This window comes from Chelonia mydas, chromosome 5 (assembly GCF_015237465.2).
Source record: "Chelonia mydas isolate rCheMyd1 chromosome 5, rCheMyd1.pri.v2, whole genome shotgun sequence".
NCBI classification, from domain to species: domain Eukaryota; kingdom Metazoa; phylum Chordata; order Testudines; family Cheloniidae; genus Chelonia; species Chelonia mydas.
Genome location: NC_051245.2, coordinates 4,600,094 through 4,619,693, shown reverse-complemented (window position 1 = coordinate 4,619,693; position 19,600 = coordinate 4,600,094). Strand labels below are relative to the sequence as shown.

Below are 19,600 nucleotides of genomic sequence, written 5' to 3'. Positions count from 1 at the left end.
AGGCCCCGGGTGTGTTTTCCACACGTCCTAGCCGTTTTGTGTGCTGGTGACAGTGATGGTGTTGGGGAAGGTGTTACCATTGCCAGCACCATCTAATCCAACGTTGTGATGGAAGACTGATTTGTTCCCAACAAAGAATGCGTCTTGCGTTGTTGGGGGTTTTTTTGGTTCCATATTGTTACTGACTATGAAGCAGCAGAGAATTTGGCATAATCTTCAGATATTAATTTGAGCCTGTTGTACTGGCAGTTGGAAGATCTTGTTCTAGCCTATAAACTGAGCATGAGGGATGTGAAAGCCACTGACAGTGTTTGCATTAGGGAAAAAAGGTGACAGGATGCACCCTGAAAGGGACAGCATCCCCCAACTTTTACTCCACAGGTTTCAATTGGCAACACTGATTAACTGGCATAACTGGCCCAGGGATTTGATCCAAAACTCACTGAAGTCAGTGGAATCAGACCTAAATCCCTCCAATTTGAACATGGATGAACTTCCTTGAAATGTCCCTGATTTTTCCCTCTCCCGCTTGCCTACCCCAACCTGGCCCCTCATATTGTTTATTTGTGGTCCTGTATACCTTGAGGCTGTCATAAATACAAAGGGAAGGGTAAACACCTTTAAATCCCTCCTGGCCAGAGGCAAAACCCTTTCACCTGTAAAGGGTTAAGAAGCTAAGATAACCTCGCTGGCACCTTACCAAAATGACCAATGAGGAGACAAGATACTTTCAAAGCTGGAGCGGGGGGGGAAGGGTTCTCTCTGTCTGTCTGATGCTTTTGCCGGGACCAGAACAGGAATGCAGGTCAGAACTCCTGTAAAGAGTTAATAAGCAATCTAGTTAGACGTGCATTAGATTCTGTTTTGTTTAAATGGCTGATAAAATAAGCTGTGCTGAATGGAATGTATATTCCTGTTTTTGTGTCTTTTTGTAACTTAAGGTTTTGCCTAGAGGGCTTCTCTCTGTTTTGAATCTGATTACCCTGTAAGGTATTTACCATCCTGATTTTAGAGAGGTGATTCTTTTACTTTTTCTTTAATTAAAATTCTTCTTTTAAGAATCTGATAGCTTTTTCATTGTTCTTAAGATCCAAGGGTTTGGGTCTGTGTTCACCTATGCAAATTGGTGAGGATTTTTATGAAGCCTTCCCCAGGAAAGGGGGTGTGTAGGGCTTGGGGGGATTTGGGCGGGAAAGACGTTTCCTAGCGGGCTCTTTCCCTGTTATTTTTGTTAAATGCTTGGTGGTGGCAGCAATAAGGTCCAGCGACAAAAGGTAAAATAATTTGTACCTTGGGGAAGTTTTAACCTAAGCTGGTAAAAATAAGCTTATGGGGTTTTTCATGCAGGTCCCCACATCTGTACCCTAGAGTTCGGAGCGGGGAAGGAACCTTGACAGAGGCATAAACAGCAGTCTCAGGTTCCTGTTGGCTTGGAACCTGCAGTGAAAACAAATGTGAATAACAAATGCACCCGTTTTATCAATATACAATCTGGTCAGCTTTACTGTCTACAGGCAAAGATTGTTCCCGATAAAATCATTAGTCTGTCCAGATTTGATTTTTTTGTCTTCCTCCTCTGTAGGAACGAGCATACAAGCCAATAAGCTATGTGGACCAACTGGCTATTCACTTCTCCTTAGATGGGAACCTGTTACTCAGAGACTCAGATGAAGGCAGACGGCAGAGTGCCAGAGTATGCTTGGAACCAGGTAGGTTTATGGGACACTGATTCAGTAAGCGCTGGTGTAGCTTATTCTGTGTGTGACAGTGAGCACGCTGCAATCTGAGGCCTGGGAATGGAGCAGCACTTATTTCTGCTAGCAGTCTTCTTTGCAGAAAAATACTGTTTAAAACACAAACTGTGTATTTGCCACTTCTGACAGTCTGCAAGCCAGGTCTGCGCTAATACAAGGAGCTAAGATTTTCAAAGCACTCTAGAGGATTTAGACAATCTTCCACCCAAATTAATGGGAGATACGTGTCTAAACGCTTAGGCCTTGTCTACACTACACAGTTTTGTTAGCAAAAGCTGCCTTTTGCTGACAAAACAGTGGAGGTGAGCACATGACAAAGCTGCTTTTGGTGGCAAAACTCTGCTGTTTTGCCTACAAAATAAAACCACCTCAGCAAGAGGCATAAAGCTTTTCTGTGGCAATATTAAAGCGACAAAGCCGTCAGTGTAGATGCAGCTGTTCATTATGTCGACATAACTGGCCTCCCCCAGTATCCCACAATGCCTGCCGTCACCGCTCTGCTCGCTATTTTGAACTCTGCTGCCCTGCATCTAGCTACACAGGCATGTGCCACTCCCCTTTTAAAGCTCCGGGAAGCTTTGACATATCTCAGCGTGAAGAACTCACAGCTGAGGAGGCTGTGGGAGAACTCGGGAGGGAATCACAGAACCATTAATGTGGAATGTTGCTCTCCCCTGGCAGGCAGGCAGAGTGGCTGCTGCTGGGGGGCAGGGGTGCGGGTGGAGAGACTGCTCAAGCTACTGTCTGAACTTAAAGAGACAGCATGCTGACACACTCTTCCCCCAACACACACGTCCCCAACACACGCTGTGTTTCTGTCTCTTCCCCTCCCCACACACACACTCTCCCCACCACACACACTTCAGTTGAGAAGTGGTTGGCAATCTAGTAGGATGCCCGTGGAATGATGAGATAGAGAAACCTATGATGCTGTACCTGCCCCATGAGGCATTGCAAACCCTTCCCAAAGCCCCCTGCGGCCAGTTGCACAGTGGGATAGCTACCCACAGTGCACTGCTCTCTGTGTTGATGCAAGAGCTGCTAGTGTGGACGTGCTCTGCCAACACAAGGAACATAGTGTGTACCTGCAACAGCAGTTTAATTACAGCGCTTTAAGCATAACTTTTGTCGACAAAACTCTGTAGTGTAGACATAGCCTTACATTCCTTTGAAAATCTCATTCACAAAGTTGGAGTGGTACCGTAATTCAGGGTCTCAAAAAGTATGCCACCAAGTAGTTCTGCATTCATGTTCCATGCTGGGCAATGGAATCTTTTAGGGAGACCCTAGCATTCCTGCTGCCTCTTAAAATTGTCTGATCAGTGGAATAGAGGACTGCTGATGGTGAGAATTAACTGAAAGACTGGAACTGGCCATGGATTTGTGCCCTTCTAATGTGGCAGCTGCTAGGCCCAAGGGCACCATCTTACAAGCTCCTGAGAATTTTAGTTACCTATGGGTCTCTGGGGTTTATGCTCCTTTCTTTGCACCAGTGTTGAAATCTCTACCAGGATTTAAAGTAAATCTGTATGTAAACGGAATCGTCAATGCATTGAGTGTGTTCATCCCCTCAGTTGATAGCAGCACATTCGGGATGTCAGATAAGGCTCTAAGAGTCTGTTTGGAAGAGGAATAGGTTGTTGGATGGATAGTCTTATTAGATATGGAAACCATGGTCTCCACAACCAGTGAGAGTTCAGATGGATAGAGCTAGATACCTGGACTAAGACATGCTTCTCTAACATGCTTATTACATTTTTTTTTCCTGTCCACACGTGACCCTTATTAACATAATTTGGCCACAGCCATTCTTCAGAGCCATGTTTAAACATAGTCATTTTTGTGGGGTAGACAAAGTGTTTCCTAAAAAGGATGCAGCCCAAATCAGAATGTTGAGTGAGATGTGATCTGAATTCAGCCAGGGAATTGGAACCGCTGCAACCTCTTTCTAGCGTGGCCCTGACTCTCTCTGTGGCTTTGAACAAGCCGAGTCGCCTCATTAGGTCAGTCCTCTGTAAACTGGGGACAGTAATACTGACTGACTTGGCTGGCAGGGTACTGTGACGACTAATAAGCTAGGGTTTGTAAAGTGTTTTGGAGATAAAAGGATGCAGTATCTTTGTATTCATGTTGTGGAAGATGGAAAGTGTCTGCAACACATAAAGGTGTGTATTAGCCAGAGATGATTAACATACTTGTGTTGTTGTCAGAACTGGCTCCTGTTGAGTCCACAGTGATAGAAGTTGAAGAGGCAGAGGTTAAAGAAGAAGGAAGCAAAGAAGATATTCCGGTAATGCTTCACAGCTAACTGCGAGCTGTCAATATGATTTTTAAATATTAGATTCTGAGATCAGTTTGTATGTGTCTTTTGGCATAAGCAGCATCACCAGAGGAAACTCCATGCTTGCTTACTTTATCTCTGCTTAATACATGTAGGTCGCATCAAGGTGGTCTGCAGCCAACCTATTCTTTAATATGGAGGTGCTGCTCGTGGAGATGACAGATGCCCACATACCATGCTTTATGTTGAGCCAGATGCGCCATCCAGATGAAGCATGGTTTGCTGGGACACGTCTCTGTGGACAGCACTTCTGTATTCAAGCTGGAAAGCAGTTGTAATCAGTTCCATTTTGTACACATGAAGTGTGGCCCCTGGGTTACTAGCCAACTGCTGATGTGAATCAGAGCTGAGCAAAGTTTGGAGATCATTGGTTTCTACTACCACAATACTTTTTTGTTTCATCCATTTATAAGGTGCCTATTATAAGGTATATAAGTGCTGTGCAATGAAAAATAATACAAATTCATACAAATAAAATGACATAAGAACCAGACAGCCATATAAAATAGAGGCCAAATCCTGTAAACCAGGTAAACCACCTGCAACAGGATCATTTTCTAGCTTCATGAGAGAAACAGAAACAGTGTAACTGAGGCAAAAACAAAGCATGAAGATGTGAAAGGATCAAACATAAGACAGCTGAAATAACTGAGATTGGGGCGTGACCTCAAAAGGCAGCCAATGAGGAAGGGACAATACAGTAGGAAGTTCACTCCTTCCCCAGTAAGTATTGAACCTAGGAACCAAGAGAGGACTAATTTCAGGTGACTTTAAATGCCTGAGAGGGGGATACAGGCAATTATGGAAGTACTAGGAAGCTAGGATTATAAAGAGCTAAATATATGAGATCAAAGGCCTTTGAACTATGTCACTGGGTGTCCAATAGCCAGTGCAGATCACAAGGAGTGGATGTAACTAACTCACTATTCTATTCAAAAGAGCAGGCGAGTAGTCACTTTCTGCAACTGTTAAAACCTCTAGATCAGATTCAGATGGATCCTAATTAGGAGAGCATTACAGTAGCCCACCTAAGATTTGACAAATCCATGATGATCATGGAGATGGCCATAGGTAGGAGAGTTGTGTGGACTTTTCCAAATGAGTTAGTGGTGATAACAACCACACTCAACCGTTCTTGCATCTTGGATCTCTGTGTTTAGAGAGTGGCTGAGGGTGATCTCCAAATCCCATACCCATGTCACCAATGGTGGCCTAGACCCTGAGTAACAGGTTTCTTCTGCTAAGTACCAGAAGTCCAGCAGTCCAAGGGATAGGCATTTTGAAGTTGAAGAAAGATCTCTGATCCACTTCAGTTCTCAATTAAGCATTGCTTTATTCTTCTCTAGGCTGTATCAACAGAAGAAGCAGCTGAAGGGGAAGAACCTCCTCCCCCTTTGATGAAGGAACAGAAGCTCACCAACCAGTTCAACTTTTGTGAGAGAGCTTCACAGACTTTAAACAATCCCGTGCGGGTATGCTGCCAATCCTGTCTCTTTCGATGATACACAAGCATGTGTTAGTAAAATCCTTCCTTTGTGACTGGAGTCCAGATTATTTGTCTGTATGTCTTCTCCTGCAATCACTGCCAATATTAGCGGGGAAAAGAACCTTAACTAGTCGTACCTAAAACATTTGGGATGGGGAAGATGGTGACACAGAGTAATGTTCACAAGATGGATTCTCTTATGTTCTGTCAGAGGGGTCTGGGGCCTTTGCAAATCTAGGTAGTAAAATTTCAGCCTCACACACATGCTTGGGTGTAACATTTTTGTACTTGTTTCCCTAATACCAGAAAAGGAAGGATGGTCCAGTAGTTTTGGCACTAGCCTAGGCCTTGGGAGATCTGGGTTCAAGTCCCCTTTACCCCACAGACTTCCTGTGTGACCTTGTGCCTTGATTTTTCATCTGTAAACTAGGGACAAAAAAGCACTTCCCTCCTCTCTGGTGTGTTGGGGGAGCTAAATACATTAAAGTTGGTGAGGTGCTCAGATACTTTGCTAATGTGAGCTATTTAAGAATGACAGATGTTCTCTGCTGCTGCTTTACATAAGCTCTCCCCCTATCCCCACAGTGCATGTGTTTGCTCTTGCCATGACAGAAGATCAATACAGATTTGAGTCCTAAGGTTCTGAAATGCCTTTTGTGCTGAGGCCACAGTCTTTCCCAATGGGTGTGTCTCTAAGGGTATGTCCAGCTCAGATCGACGTATGCATGCAAACTTTGACTAGTAGCACACTAAAGTAGAAGTGTAGCTGCAAAAAAACCCAAACAAACAAAAAAACGTAGCCATGGTGGGCAGGCAGAATGGACTAGATGCGTGAGTAGATGTTCAGGTGGACTGTGCTCAGGGTGGTTAGCCCATCCCACCACCTGTGCTGTTGCGGCTACACTTCTCTTTTTAGCACACTAACTCAATCACAGCTAGCATGTGTATGTCTACCTGAGCTGGAATTACACCTCCAGCTTGCGTGTAAATGTGCCCACAGAACCCTCCCTAGCTGATCACCATGCATGTGGTGCTGGACCCAGTGAGGAGGTCAAACCAAACCTTCCCCTGAGTCCAAGATATTTGTTGCAGGGAGAAAATTCCCTCGCTTTCCCTGCAGTCACATAGCCAAGTATCCATCACTTCTTCAAAGAGCCAGAGTTCCTGCAGCCTTTCCAGCTAAGGTGTGTTCCCTTTAGATCTCATTGGTCTCCCAACCTGGCCTAGCTAATGAGAAAAATCAAGGTGCTGCAGCAATTAGTGCTGATGATTTGGGTCATGCTCTTTCCTCGGAGCCAGTACTGAACTGATGCTCTAGGACAGTGCTAAGGGGTCTTGCGATGCTGGACATGCTGCCTTTCAAAAGCAATGTCAACCCAAGTTCCTGACCACTTGTGGTTATTGAAGATCTCATGACATGTTTTAAAAGAGGAGGGGTGTTAACTCTTGTGTCTTGGCTCACTTGAGTAATTGTATTCTCCCGAACTAAAATGCCCCGTAGTTTTACATGAACACAGAATTCTTTACGTTTTGTTTTAGAACCAAATTCTGTTCTCAGCTATGTATGTGGAGTTCGACTGATAATAATGGGATTTGCTTGGGTGTATTTAAAAGCAACACATGGCTCTTAAACCATTGTGTAGTGTTGCTGTTAAAGATGTGCAGCATTCCATCCCAGAGACTGCTGCACCTCAGAGGTCAGTGAAGTGATACGTATATGGAGTTGTTCAAACATTTTCCGACTGAACGGTTTTCCGCCAGAGAATGTTGATTTGATGAAATTGAAATGTTTTGTGGGAATGTACCAATTTCATTGAAATGTTTGATGGGGGAATGATCACAACATTTTGTTTGGACTTTGACTTTATATTTTGTCATTTATAATATTAAAATACAAAGGTTGAAACACTTCAACTTTTATAAAATATAATAGTCAAAAAGAGAAAGTTGGAATGAAATACTTTGACCTTAACAAAATATTTGTAAGGTCAAAATGAAAAATTTCAGACTATTTAATTTTGTGAAAAATTCCAAGATTTCATCCCAATTTGGGACAAAACCAAACTTCAAAATCTTGGAATCTCCCACAGAATGGGAAGTCCGTGTTCTACCGAGCTCTCTCTCTATTGTTGGAATCATCATTTAGTAGTATTTATATAGCACTTTGGGATCCATTTGGATGACAGTTGCTATAAAAATGCAACACCAGGATCACTCCCTCTGCTTGGTAAATGAAAAACTCTAGGCTGCTTCCACAGCTGGACTCTTCTAGGGAACCATGCTTCTGCTAAAGGAGATGGGGATTTTCACCACTGTCGTCACTTACAGATTCACTTTCATTTATATTATTTTTTAGGAAAGGGAATGTCAAATGGAGCCTCCACCTAGAGCAACCTTTTCTGCCACTGCTAACCAGGTAAACCTTTTTCCTTTTGTTGTATGCTGCGTAGCAGTAGCTGTGTCAGTCCCAGGCTATCAAGTTGGTCCAATAAAAGATAGTACCTCCCCCACCTTATCCCTTTTCCTTTTTGTAAGTTTTTGCTGTATCTTTAAGGGGAGTGGGATAAGGGTCTGGAGAGGAAAACATGGTGATGTAAGTAATCCTGTATATGTTTTTAACAGTGGAAGGCACTCAGATACTACAGTGGTGGCTCCAGGTCTGGAACGAAGACCTAACAGAATAGAATTATTAATATACCCGAGAGTGGCACTGTAATAGGAAACAAAATGAGGTTGTGAGGGGCCTAATGCGGGTTGTCTCCAACTGAAGACAAATTGAGAGAGGTTAGGCTGGTATTGATATGTCCACTGGAGATCTGAAAACTGCATTGGGAGGATGGCCCTTGCAATGATCTCAGGTGGAAGATGACCAAGGGGGAGGCCAAAGACATGGTACCTGGACTAGATATCAGCAGATCTTAAAGAGTCCAATTTGCACAACAGCCAGGCATATGATTATGAGTTTTGGAAGAAGGCTATAGAAGTTGCTGATACCAAATAGGGAAGTGGCAAAAAAAAAGAAGTGTGGCACTGTTAACCCAAAAAGAAAAGGAGTACTTGTGGCACCTTAGAGACTAACCACCACAAGTACTCCTTTTCTTTTTACGAATACAGACTAACACGGCTGTTACTCTGAAAACTGTTAACCCAGGCTCTTGTCTCCTGAATTACTCCTAAAGAGTGAAGGTCTATTCTCCCGAAGAGCAAGTCTCAGAGGTTCTATGTCCAACTAGTTATCACCCCACTTATCAACTATGAGCCAGCCTCTCCTCCAGTAAGTCTTAAAGGAACATCTAGTGTATGGAACCGCCAAAGATTTGCTTCCTATTCCGGGGAGTTTTCCATGGAGTTTACAAATATTTGCAAAGTGCAAGATTGTGGGTGTTTTCCATCCATTGTCTAAACCATCTAGGAGAGGAAGCAACAATTTTTTGTAATGCCTGGAGCCAAATGCAGTAAGAAATGTAGTAAAAAACACCTCTGTCTCTTTAAAAAACTTTTTGAAAAAATAAATATTAAGCTAACACTTTTTACACCTGAAATTCACCAATGCTTTGGCTGAGTATGGAATCCAGCCAGTTTCGCTGATTGTTTCATAGAAGCTTAATGGTCTATTTGTGATTGTTACTGATATCTGACAGTTAGCCCAGTTTGTGCTGATTTGTCCATTGTACTGGAGACACAACAGTGCACAGGAAAAAGTATTAATTTGACTACATTAACTGAAAAAACCTCTAATGTAGCAATGTGATATGGGAAAGGGAAAATGTACCTTTATTATGCTGAAAAACATTGCCCCAGATTATTCCTTAACTGGAGATCAGAGCATATAATTAGCGTGATGTACAAAGTTCTCGTCTGTTACAGGCTGGAGGAGTTCTCTTCTGACCATTTTCTGATAATACGACTGCTTGGGAGATTGAGAGAACAGAACTGTCAAATTAATCAAACCACAGCTGAGATTTTAGATTAAGATGCTGAAAATTAGGGGGAGAAGTTTCTGCTTAATTTTTCTAACCTCTTGTGAAATGAAATGGATTTGAACTACTCACTTTCTCAGTTCTTCTTTCTTCCTTTTGCTCTCTATCCTCTCTTAACTATTCCTTTCTTTCCCCTCTCCTGCTCTTGCCTTCACATGACTTTCTATACAGCCCCAAAGATTTGGAATATCCTCCAACTTCTTCCCCTCCCTTCCCCCACACCCTCTCTTCCTTCCAACCCCTGACTAATATACATTCTGCTGCCCATCTTCATTCCGATGTTGTCTCCTCCATTTTGTGTTTGAAGTATTATCCATCTATCCATTTGGTCTGTCTGAATTAGATTGTAAGCATATCAGGGCAGGAATCTTGCCTTTCAAATGATCATAAAGTCACATATCTTCTATACAGCACTCCATGAATAGACCCAAGCAGAAAAAAGTGTCCTCCTGGGTCCATTTGGAGAAGACATTCTGTGCTTGTGGGGCAGCAGGGCATGGCAGAAGGTGTGAAGCCATTTGCATGTTTTACCTGGCTATTGCCTGCAGGGTCAGGCTCCAAGTTGCAGGGTGCTAAGCGGTTACAATTGAGTTTTTTAATGCAACACTATAAATTACCTCAGAAGTAGCAGCTTAATGTGCTTGTTCCATCTATTAAACACTGGTGAGTTATCCCAAACTGGGGTGACAGAGGAAATCCTGGGGAAGCAGGGCTTTAAAGATCCTGGGGCTCAATCCTGCAGTCTGAATACAGGCAAAATGCCCATTGACTTCAAACTGATTTCGGTGGGAGTGTTTCTGGTGTAAAGACTGGTATCTTTGTGAACGTATTGATGTCCGGCATACTTGTCTATGTTTGTTTGCTGGAGTGTAATGAAGTCACCTATTAGATTAGTCCGGAAGTCCTGACTCTTGTTCTTCCTCTCTCAGTGGGAGATCTATGATGCCTATGTGGAGGAGCTTCAGAAACTGGAAAAGTCAAAGGAGAAAGAGAAGCAAAAACCCCAAGTTGCAAAGAAAGAAGACAAGCAGAGGGGAAGAAAGTTAACCTCTCTAGAGTCTCAGGTACATGCCATATGTGTAATTTATGATTCTGGGCAGAATCAAGGGTGCATATAAAACTCCAACCTGGCTGAATGTTAGCAGCTCAAACTTGCCGGGGGGTTAGCCATCTCTGAGAGCAAATAGTGACGCAATGAGAAATTCAGAAATTGTTTTTTGCATATGCACAGTGTGAAATTTCCATTTTCAGGTTGCTGTACTCTTTATGGGAATGTAAAAAATGCCAAACCAGAACACTGATGTGAATTCTGTTCTGTGAGTGAGGTTTCTGCCTCCGTGTTACAGTGCAGTTCTGTCACTGTGTAAGTTGTTAGACAATGCAAATATGGAAGAACAGGATGAAATCAGTAGAAATATTGGTTGAGATTTGCAAAACATGTTAAAGGGATTTGGGGTAAAAATTTCAAAATTGAATTCAGGCTGCAAGTCACTCAGGTGCTTTTGAAAATGTTACCAGTTGTCCATTAAAGTTACATTACATCCTTGACAGGTTTCAGAGTAGCAGTCGTGTTAGTCTGTATCCGCAAAAAGAAAAGGAGTAGTTGTGGCACCTTGGAGACTAAGGGTATGTCTACACTACAAAATTAGGTCGAATTTATTGAAGTCAGTTTTTTAGAAATCGTTTTTATATAGTTGATTGTGTGTGTCCCCACACAAAATGCTCTAAGTGCATTAACTCGGCAGAGTGCTTCCAGAATACTGAGGCTAGCATCGACTTCCGGAGCGTTGCACTGTGGGTAGCTATCTCACAGTTCCAGCAGTCTCCACCGCCCATTGGAATTCTGGGTTGAGATTCCAATGCCGAATGGGGCAAAAACATTGTCATGGGTGGTTCTGGGTACATGTCGTCAGGCCCTCCCTCCCTCCATGAGGGCAAAAGCAGACAATCGTTTCACGCCTTATTTCCTGAGTTACCTGTGCAGACACCATACCACGGCAAGCATGGAGCCCGCTCAGCTCACTGTCACCGTATATCTCCTGGGTGCTGGCAGACGCAGTACTGCATTGCTACACAGCAGCAGCTCATTGCCTTATGGCAGCAGACGGTGCAATAGGCCTGATAACCATCCTTATCATGTCCGAGGTGCTCCTGGCCACCTCGGTAAGGTTGGTCAGGAGCGCCTGGGCAGACATGGGCGCAGGGACTGAAATAGGAGTGACTCGACCAGGTCATTCTCTTTAGTCCTGCTGGCAGTCCTACTGCACTGTCTTCTGTCAAGCAGCCAGGAGATGAGGATGGCTAGCAGTCCTACTGCACCATCTGCTGCCAGCCAAAGATGTAAAAGATGGATGGAGTGGATCAAAACAAGAAATAGACCAGATTTGTTTTGTATTCATTTGCTCCCCCTCCCTCCCTCTGTGAAATCAACGTCTGATAGTCGTTTCGATGATGTCTGTCAGGGGCACCTTGAAAAGTTTAATGGAGATTCAGTCCTGCCTGAAATACCTGGGGGAGGGATAGCTCAGTGGGTTGAGCATTGGGTTGTGCATTAGCCTGCTAAACCCAGGGTTTTGAGTTCAATCCTTGAGGGGGACATTCTGTGTGACAGTTGTTTTTGTTTCTCCTTGATGTAAAGCCACCCCCTTTGTTGATTTTAATTCCCTGTAAGCGAACCCTGTAAGCCATGTCATCGGTCACCCCTCCCTCCGTCAGAGCAACGGCAGACAATCGTTCCACACCTTCTTTCTGTGAAGACGCCATACCACGGCAAGCATGGAGCCCGCTCAAATCACTTTGGCAATTAGGAGCACATTAAACACCACACACATCATCCAGCAGTATATGTAGCACCAGAACCTGGCAAAGCGAAACCGGGCGAGTAGGCGACGTCAGCATGGTGACAAGAGTGATGAGGACATGGACACAGAGCACAGGCCCTGGCAATGTGGGCATCATGGTGCTAATGGGGCAGGTTCATGCCATGGAATGCCGATTCTGGGCCTGGGAAACAAGCACAGACTAGTGGGACCGCATAGTGTTGCAGGTCTGGGATGATTCCCAGTGGCATAAGGGCACTTTCATGGAACTTTGTGACTTGCTTTCCCCTGCCCTGAGGCGCAAGAATACCAGGATGAGAGCAGTCCTCACAGTTGAGAAGTGAGTGGCAATAGCCCTGTGGAAGCTTGCAAAGCCAGACAGCTACCGGTCAGTCAGGAATCAATTTGGAGTGGGCAAATCTACTGTGGGCGCTGCTGTGATGCAAGTAGCCAATGCAATCAAAGATCTGCTGATATCAAGGGTAGTGACCCTGGGAAATGTGCAGGTCATAGTGGATTGCTTTGCTGCAATGGGATTCCCTAACTGTGGTGGGGCGATAGATGGAACCCATATCCCTATCTTGGCACTGGAGCACCAAGCCGGCGAGTACATAAACTGCAAAGGGTACTTTTCAATAGTGCTGCAAGCACTGGTGGATCACAAGGGACATTTCACCAACATCAACGTGGGATGGCCGGGAAAGGTACATGACGCTCGCATCTTCAGGAACTCTGGTCTGTTTCAAAAGCTGCAGGCAGGGACTTTATTCCCAGACCAGAAAATAACCGTTGGGGATGTTGAAATGCCTATAGTTATCCTTGGGGACCCAGTCTACCCCTTAATGCCATGGCTCATGAAGCCATACACAGGCAGCCTGGACAGTAGTCAGGAGCTGTTCAACTACAGGCTGAGCAAGTGCAGAATGGTGGTAGAATGTGCATTTGGACATTTAAAAGCGCGCTGGTGCAGTTTACTGACTTGGTTAGACCTCAGCGAAACCAATATTCCCACTGTTATTACTGCTTGCTGTGCGCTCCACAATATCTGTGAGAGTAAGGGGGAGACGTTTATGGCAGGGTGGGAGGTTGAGGCAAATTGTCTGACTGCTGGTTACGCGCAGCCAGACACCAGGGCGGTGAGTAGAGCACAGGAGCATGCAGTGCGCATCAGAGAAGCTTTGAAAACCAGTTTCATGACTGGCCAGGCTACGGTATGAAAGTTCTGTTTGTTTCTCCTTGATGAAAGGCCCCCATTCCCCCCCGGTTCACTCTACTTCCCTGTAAGCTAACCACCCTCCCCTCTCCCCTTCGATCACCGCTTGCAGAGGCAATAAAGTCATTGTTGCTTCACATTCATGCATTCTTTATTAATTCATCACACAAATAGGGGGATAACTGCCAAGGTAGCCCGGAAGGGGTGGTGGAGAAGGGAAGCACCAGGAGGGGTGGTGGAGGAGGGAAGGACAAGGCCACAAAGCACTTAAAAGTTTAAAACTTTAAAACTTATTGAATGCCAGCCTTGTTGCTTGGGCAATCCTCTGGGGTGGAGTGGCTGGGTGGCCGGAGGCCCCCCCACCGCGTTCTTGGGAGTCTGGGTGAGGAGGCTATGGAACTTGGGGAGGAGGGCAGTTGGTTACACAGGGGCTGTAGCAGTGGTCTGTGCTCCAGCTGCCTTTCCTGCAGCTCAGCCATATGCTGGAGCATATTAGTTTGATCCTCCAGCAGCCTCAGCATTGAATCCTGCCTCCTCTCATCATGCTGCCGCCACCTTTCAGCTTCAGCCCTCTCTTCAGCCCACCACTTACTCTCTTCAGCCTGCCACCTCTCCTCCCGGTCATTTTGTGCTTTTCTGCGCTCTGACATTTTCTGCCTCCACACATTCATCTGTGCTCTGTCAGTGTGGGAGGACAGCATGACGTCAGAAAACATTTCATTGTGAGTGCATTTTTTCGCCTTCTAATCTTTGCTAGCCTCTTGGAAAGAGAAGATCCTGTGATCCTTGAAACACATGTAGCTGGTGGAGGAAAAAAAAAGGGACTGGTATTTAAAAAGACACGATTTATAGAACAATGGGTACACTCTTTCGCGGTAAATCTTGCTGTTAACATTACATACATAGCACATGTGCTTTCATTACAAGGTCGCATTTTGCCTTCCCCCACCGCGTGGCTAATCCCTCACCACTCCCCGCTCCCCGTAGCTAACAGCAGGGAACATTTTTGTTCAGCCATAGGCAAACAGCCCAGCAGGAACGGGCACCTCTGAATGTCCCCTTAAGAAAAGCACCCTATTTTAGCCAGGTGACCATGAATGATATCACTCTCCTGAGGATAACACAGAGAGATAAAGAACTGATGTTGTTTGAATGCCAGCAAACATACACTGCAATGCTTTGTTCTGCAATGATTCCCGACTACGTGCTACTGGCCTGGCGTAGTAAAGTGTCCTACCATGGTGGATGGAATAAGGCTGCCCTCCCCAGAAGCCTTTTGCAAAGGCTTTGGGAGTACATCCAGGAGCGCTTTATGGAGATGTCCCTGGAGGATTTCCGCTCCATCCCCAGACACGTTAACAGACTTTTCCAGTAGCTGTACTGGCCGCGAATGCCAGGGCAAATTAATCATTAAACACGCTTGCTTTTAAACCATATATACTATTTAAAAAGGTACACTCACCAGAGGTCCCTTTTCCGCCTGGCGGGTCTGGGAGGCAGCTTTGGGTGGGTTCCGGGGGGTACTGGCTCCAGGTCCAGGGCGAGAAACAGTTCCTGGCTGTCAGGAAAACCGGTTTCTCCGCTTGCTTGCTGTGAGTTATCTACAACCTCATCATCATCATCTTCCTCGTTCCCCAAACCTACTTCCGTGTTGCCTCCCTCTCCATTGAAGGAGTCAAAGCACATGGTTAGGGTAGTGGTGGCTGAACCCCCTAAAATGGCATAGAAACGGCATGTTTGGGACTCTGACCCGGAGCGGCAGTTTGCCTCTCTGGTTTTCTGGTAGGCTTGCCTCAGCTCCTTAAGTTTCACGCGGCACTGCTTTGGGTTCCTGTTACGGCCTCTGTCCTTCATGCCCTGGGAGATTTTGACAAATGTTTTGGCATTTCGAAAACTGGAACGGAGTTCTGATAGCACGGATTCCTCTCCCCATACAGCGATCAGATCCCATACCTCCCGTTCGGTCCATGCTGGAGCTCTTTTGCGATTCTGGGACTCCATCATGGTCACCTCTGCTGATGAGCTCTGCATGGTCATCTCTGCTGATGAGCTCTGCACTCACCTGCAGCTTGCCATGCTGCCAAAGAGGAAATGAAATTCAAAAGTTTGCGGGCCTTTTCCTGTCTACCTGGTCAGTGCATCTGAGTTGAGAGTGCTGTCCAGAGCGGTCACAATGGAGCACTCTGGGATAGCTCCCGAAGGCCAATACCGTCGAATTGTGTCCACAGTACCCCAAATTCGACCCGGCAAGGCCGATTTCAGTGCTAATCCCCTTGTCGGGGGTGGAGTAAAGAAATCGATTTTAAGAGCCCTTTAAGTCGAAAAAAAGGGCTTCATAGTGTGGACGGGTACAGGGTTAAATCGATTTAATGCTGCTAAATTCGACCTCAACTCCTAGTGTAGACCAGGGCTAACAAATTTATTTGAGCATAAGCTTTCGTGAGCTACAGCTGTAGCTCACGAAAGCTTATGCTCAAATAAGTTTGTTAGTCTCTAAGGTGCCACAAGTCCTCCTTTACTTATTACATCCTTGGGGTTTTTTAATTTAATATTTTTGTATTGTTAAAAATATACACCTACATTTTCAAGCCTGACTTCTGATTTGGATTGCCTCAGTTTGGGCGTATTGAATTTGAGCTCCATTATTTATTTAAATGTAGAATTATAGAAGAGAGACCTACCCACAGGCTTGTCTAAACTCTACAGTGCCACTGTAGCACTTCCGTGTAGACACTACCTACGCCAACGGAAGGGATTCTTCTGTTGTCATAGGTAATCCACCTCCCCAAGAAGCAGTAGCTAAATCTACACGGAGATTTAGGTCAGTTTACCTACACCGCTCAGGGGTGTGGATTTTTCACACCCCTGACTGACATAGTTAAACCAACCTAATTTTCTAGCACACTCACTAATTATACAATAGATTAAAATCCCAGCAGCAGCAAAATGATCATTCCAATGGGAGCGCAGCCAGAGCCAGACAGCTAACTATAAAGGGTCCATTATACCCGTTGTCATTAGGGAAGCATAATCTCAGCCCTCTCTGAAACCTGGTCAGACAGATGTATTTTGCAGCATCCCCAGAGAGTCGCCACATTTGGGCTGTTTCAGACCTCAGGGAGCAAGTTCCAGTATCCCAGAGCCCTCGCAGAGAATGCCCTGCCAGCCACCCCTTCTCTTTTATAACAAAGGAAATCCAGCTCAAGCAACTCTGTTGATAGCTGTGCCATTATGGCCTGGGGAGAGTGGGAGGCCCCTCAAGTACGCTAGTCCATAGGTGCTGAGTTTTCTTTTCCCCCGGGGGTGCTCTACCCCCACTCTGCCCCAAGGCCCTGTCCCAACTCCAGCCCCTCTCCCAAGGCCCCGCCCTCGCTCCGCCTCTTCCGGCCCCCCTCCAACCCTTTCCCCAAGGCCCTGCGTACCTGCCGTCCCCAAGCATCTCCCCCAGCTGCCAAACAGCTGATCAGCAGCTGCTGCCAAACAGTGGTGGCAGGTGGGTGCTAAGTACCCCCCTTTTTTTTCCCATGGGTGCTCCAGCCCTGGAGCACCCATGGAGTTGGCACCTATCCACTAGTCCCAGGACACTTAGGGCTTTATAGGTCATTACCAACACCTAAACTCCACCTGTAGATCAATAAGCAGCCAGTGCTGGGGTCATGTGCTCCCTGTGAGATGTCCTGTTCAATAAGTGAGCTGCTACATTCTGCACCAGCTTCAGTATCTGAGGCCAGGTCTACCCTACAGACTTATATTGGTGTAACTCTGTCACTCAGGGGTATGAAAAATCCACCACCCTGAGTGACATAGTTATATCGACCAAACCCCCGGTGTACACAGCGCTGTGTCGGTGGGAAACTTCTCCCGTCGGCATAACTACCGCCTCTAGAGGATTAACTACACTGACGAGAGACACTCTCCTGTTGGGGAAGGAGCATCTTCACTTAAGTGCTACAGCAACGTAGCTGCATCGATGCACCTGCACTGATGCAGTGTTTTAAGTGTAGACCTGCCCTGAGTGGTTTAAAGTGTTGTCCCTTGTAGAGCACATTGCAATAGGCTGACCTTGAGGTGACAAAAGCGTGGATAACAGTGGCAAGGTTTGCATCTGAAAGAAAAGGTTGCAACCTCCAGGCCACACGCAGATGGTGAAAAGCTGACTGAGTTACGGTTATAATATGATTGTCAAGCAGGATCTGGGATCTAAAATCACCCCTAAATTGTGAGCTCTAGCAACTAATGGCAGACATAATCCCTAAGGTGAAGGGGCTTGTATTACCTCAACCGTCTCCTCCAGCTGCTTCTCCTGACCCATCATCATCTCATTCGTCTCTGGGTTAAGCGTCTGTCAGCCTGCTCTCAGCCATGCCCTAATGAGAAGGACCTGATTTTACAAAGTACTGAGCGTCCATCCTTTGTAAAATCAGGTCTCTTCCACCTGTCTTAGGTTGGGCACCCAAAAATTGAAGCATCTGTAAATGATGAAAAGGTATAACGAAAGAAAATGATCTGGGTTGATCCACTATTTGTAGGCTTTGCGGTAGAAGTGACTTACAAAGGAGAAAAAATTGGGGTTCCACCCATATTTGCTCCGTTATGATGCATAAAGAAAGCCTGACAGATTTGTGTCAAAAAGACAGGAGGCAAGCGGGGATTTTCTGCTTGGTTTGTACATTAGCGATTCAGGTCCCATCTTGGCTGAAAGACTCTGGTGGCTAGAATACAAATGAAGTGATGACATCACATGAGTCAGGAGAGTGAAAATCAAGCATTTGAGAGAATACACTGTACCCCTGGGTGGGCTGTCAGCAGTGGGGATTGAACCTGGTACTTCAATACACATGAGCTACTACTGCCCGAGCTAGAAGACCAATCTCTGTTAGCTAAGGCTATAGCAGGCTCATCAACCTGTATGTGTGACCCAGTCAGCCCCGAGTGTGTTACAAGAGCAGTAGGGATTTTTAATCAGACTGTTTAAAACTTAGGGTCGGGGGTTGTGAATTCCTATTTAATGTCAATGTTTCATGAACCCTTGGGAAAGAGGAAGTCTGTACACCAGTGATCTCCAACCTTTTTACGCACAAGATCACTTTTTGAATTTAAGTGCAACCCAGGATCTACCCTGCCACTTCTCTGAGGTCCCGCCCCTTTCCCAAAGCTCTGCCCCGCTCCCTCCAGTCCCCCCTCCCTCCATTGCTTACTCTCCCCCACCCTCACTCATTTTCACCAGGTGGGGGCAGGAGGTTGGGGTTCGGGAGGGGGTGTGGGCTCTGGGCTGGGGCCAAGGGGTTCAGAGTGTGGGAGGGGGCTCTGGGCTGACCCTGGGACAGGGTGGTGGAGGGGGTGAGGGGTGCAGGCTCTGGGAGGGAGTTTGGGTGCAGGAGGGGTCTCTGGGCTGGGGAAGAATGTTGGGGTGCAGGAGGGGGTACAAGGTGCTGGCTCCAGGAGGGGGGTCAGGGATGGGGCAGGAGGTTCGGAATGTGGGAAGGGGGTTGGGGTGCAGGAGAGGGTATGAGGTGCTGGCTCCGGAAGGGGGCTCAGGTCTGGGGGTTGGGGTGTGGGCTCCCACTGGGCGACACTTACCTTTGGTGGCTCCCAATTGGTGGTGCAGCAAGAGTAAGGCAGGCTCCCTGCCTGCCCTGGCCCCGCACCACTCCCGGAAGTGGCCAGCATGCCCCTGTGGCCCCGGGGGCAGGCACGTGGCTCCATTCACTGCTCCTTCCTGCAAGCACGACCCTCGCAGCTCCCATAGGCCGCAGCTCCCCATTCCCAGCCAATGGGAGCTGCAGCGGCAGGGCTTGCAGGCAGGAGCAGTGTGCGGAGACTCCTGCCTCTCCCAGGGGCTGAGCGGGAGTACTGGCCATTTCTGGGACCAGCGTGGGGCTGGGGCAGGCAGGGAGCCTGCCTTAGCCCTGCTGTGCCACCAGACTTCTTGCGGCCAGAGATCACGATTGACTGGCAGAGGGTCCAAGATCGACCAGTCGATTGCGATCTACGGGTTGATGACCAC

At 46.4% G+C, this 19,600-nt stretch overlaps 1 protein-coding gene across 1 annotated transcript in view; it reads left to right on the top strand.

The window, feature by feature from the left end:
• DNAI1 (dynein axonemal intermediate chain 1) overlaps positions 1-19,600 on the top strand; it is a gene marked incomplete at its 5' end in the record, with an annotated part of 258,464 nt that overhangs the window by 32,273 nt on the left and 206,591 nt on the right. Inside the window, 5 exons of the mRNA XM_037902893.2 lie at positions 1,583-1,709; positions 3,965-4,044; positions 5,442-5,567; positions 7,938-7,997; positions 10,491-10,625. Of these exons, the coding sequence (XP_037758821.2) occupies positions 1,583-1,709; positions 3,965-4,044; positions 5,442-5,567; positions 7,938-7,997; positions 10,491-10,625 (528 nt within the window). The remainder of the gene's footprint in view (positions 1-1,582; positions 1,710-3,964; positions 4,045-5,441; positions 5,568-7,937; positions 7,998-10,490; positions 10,626-19,600) is intronic.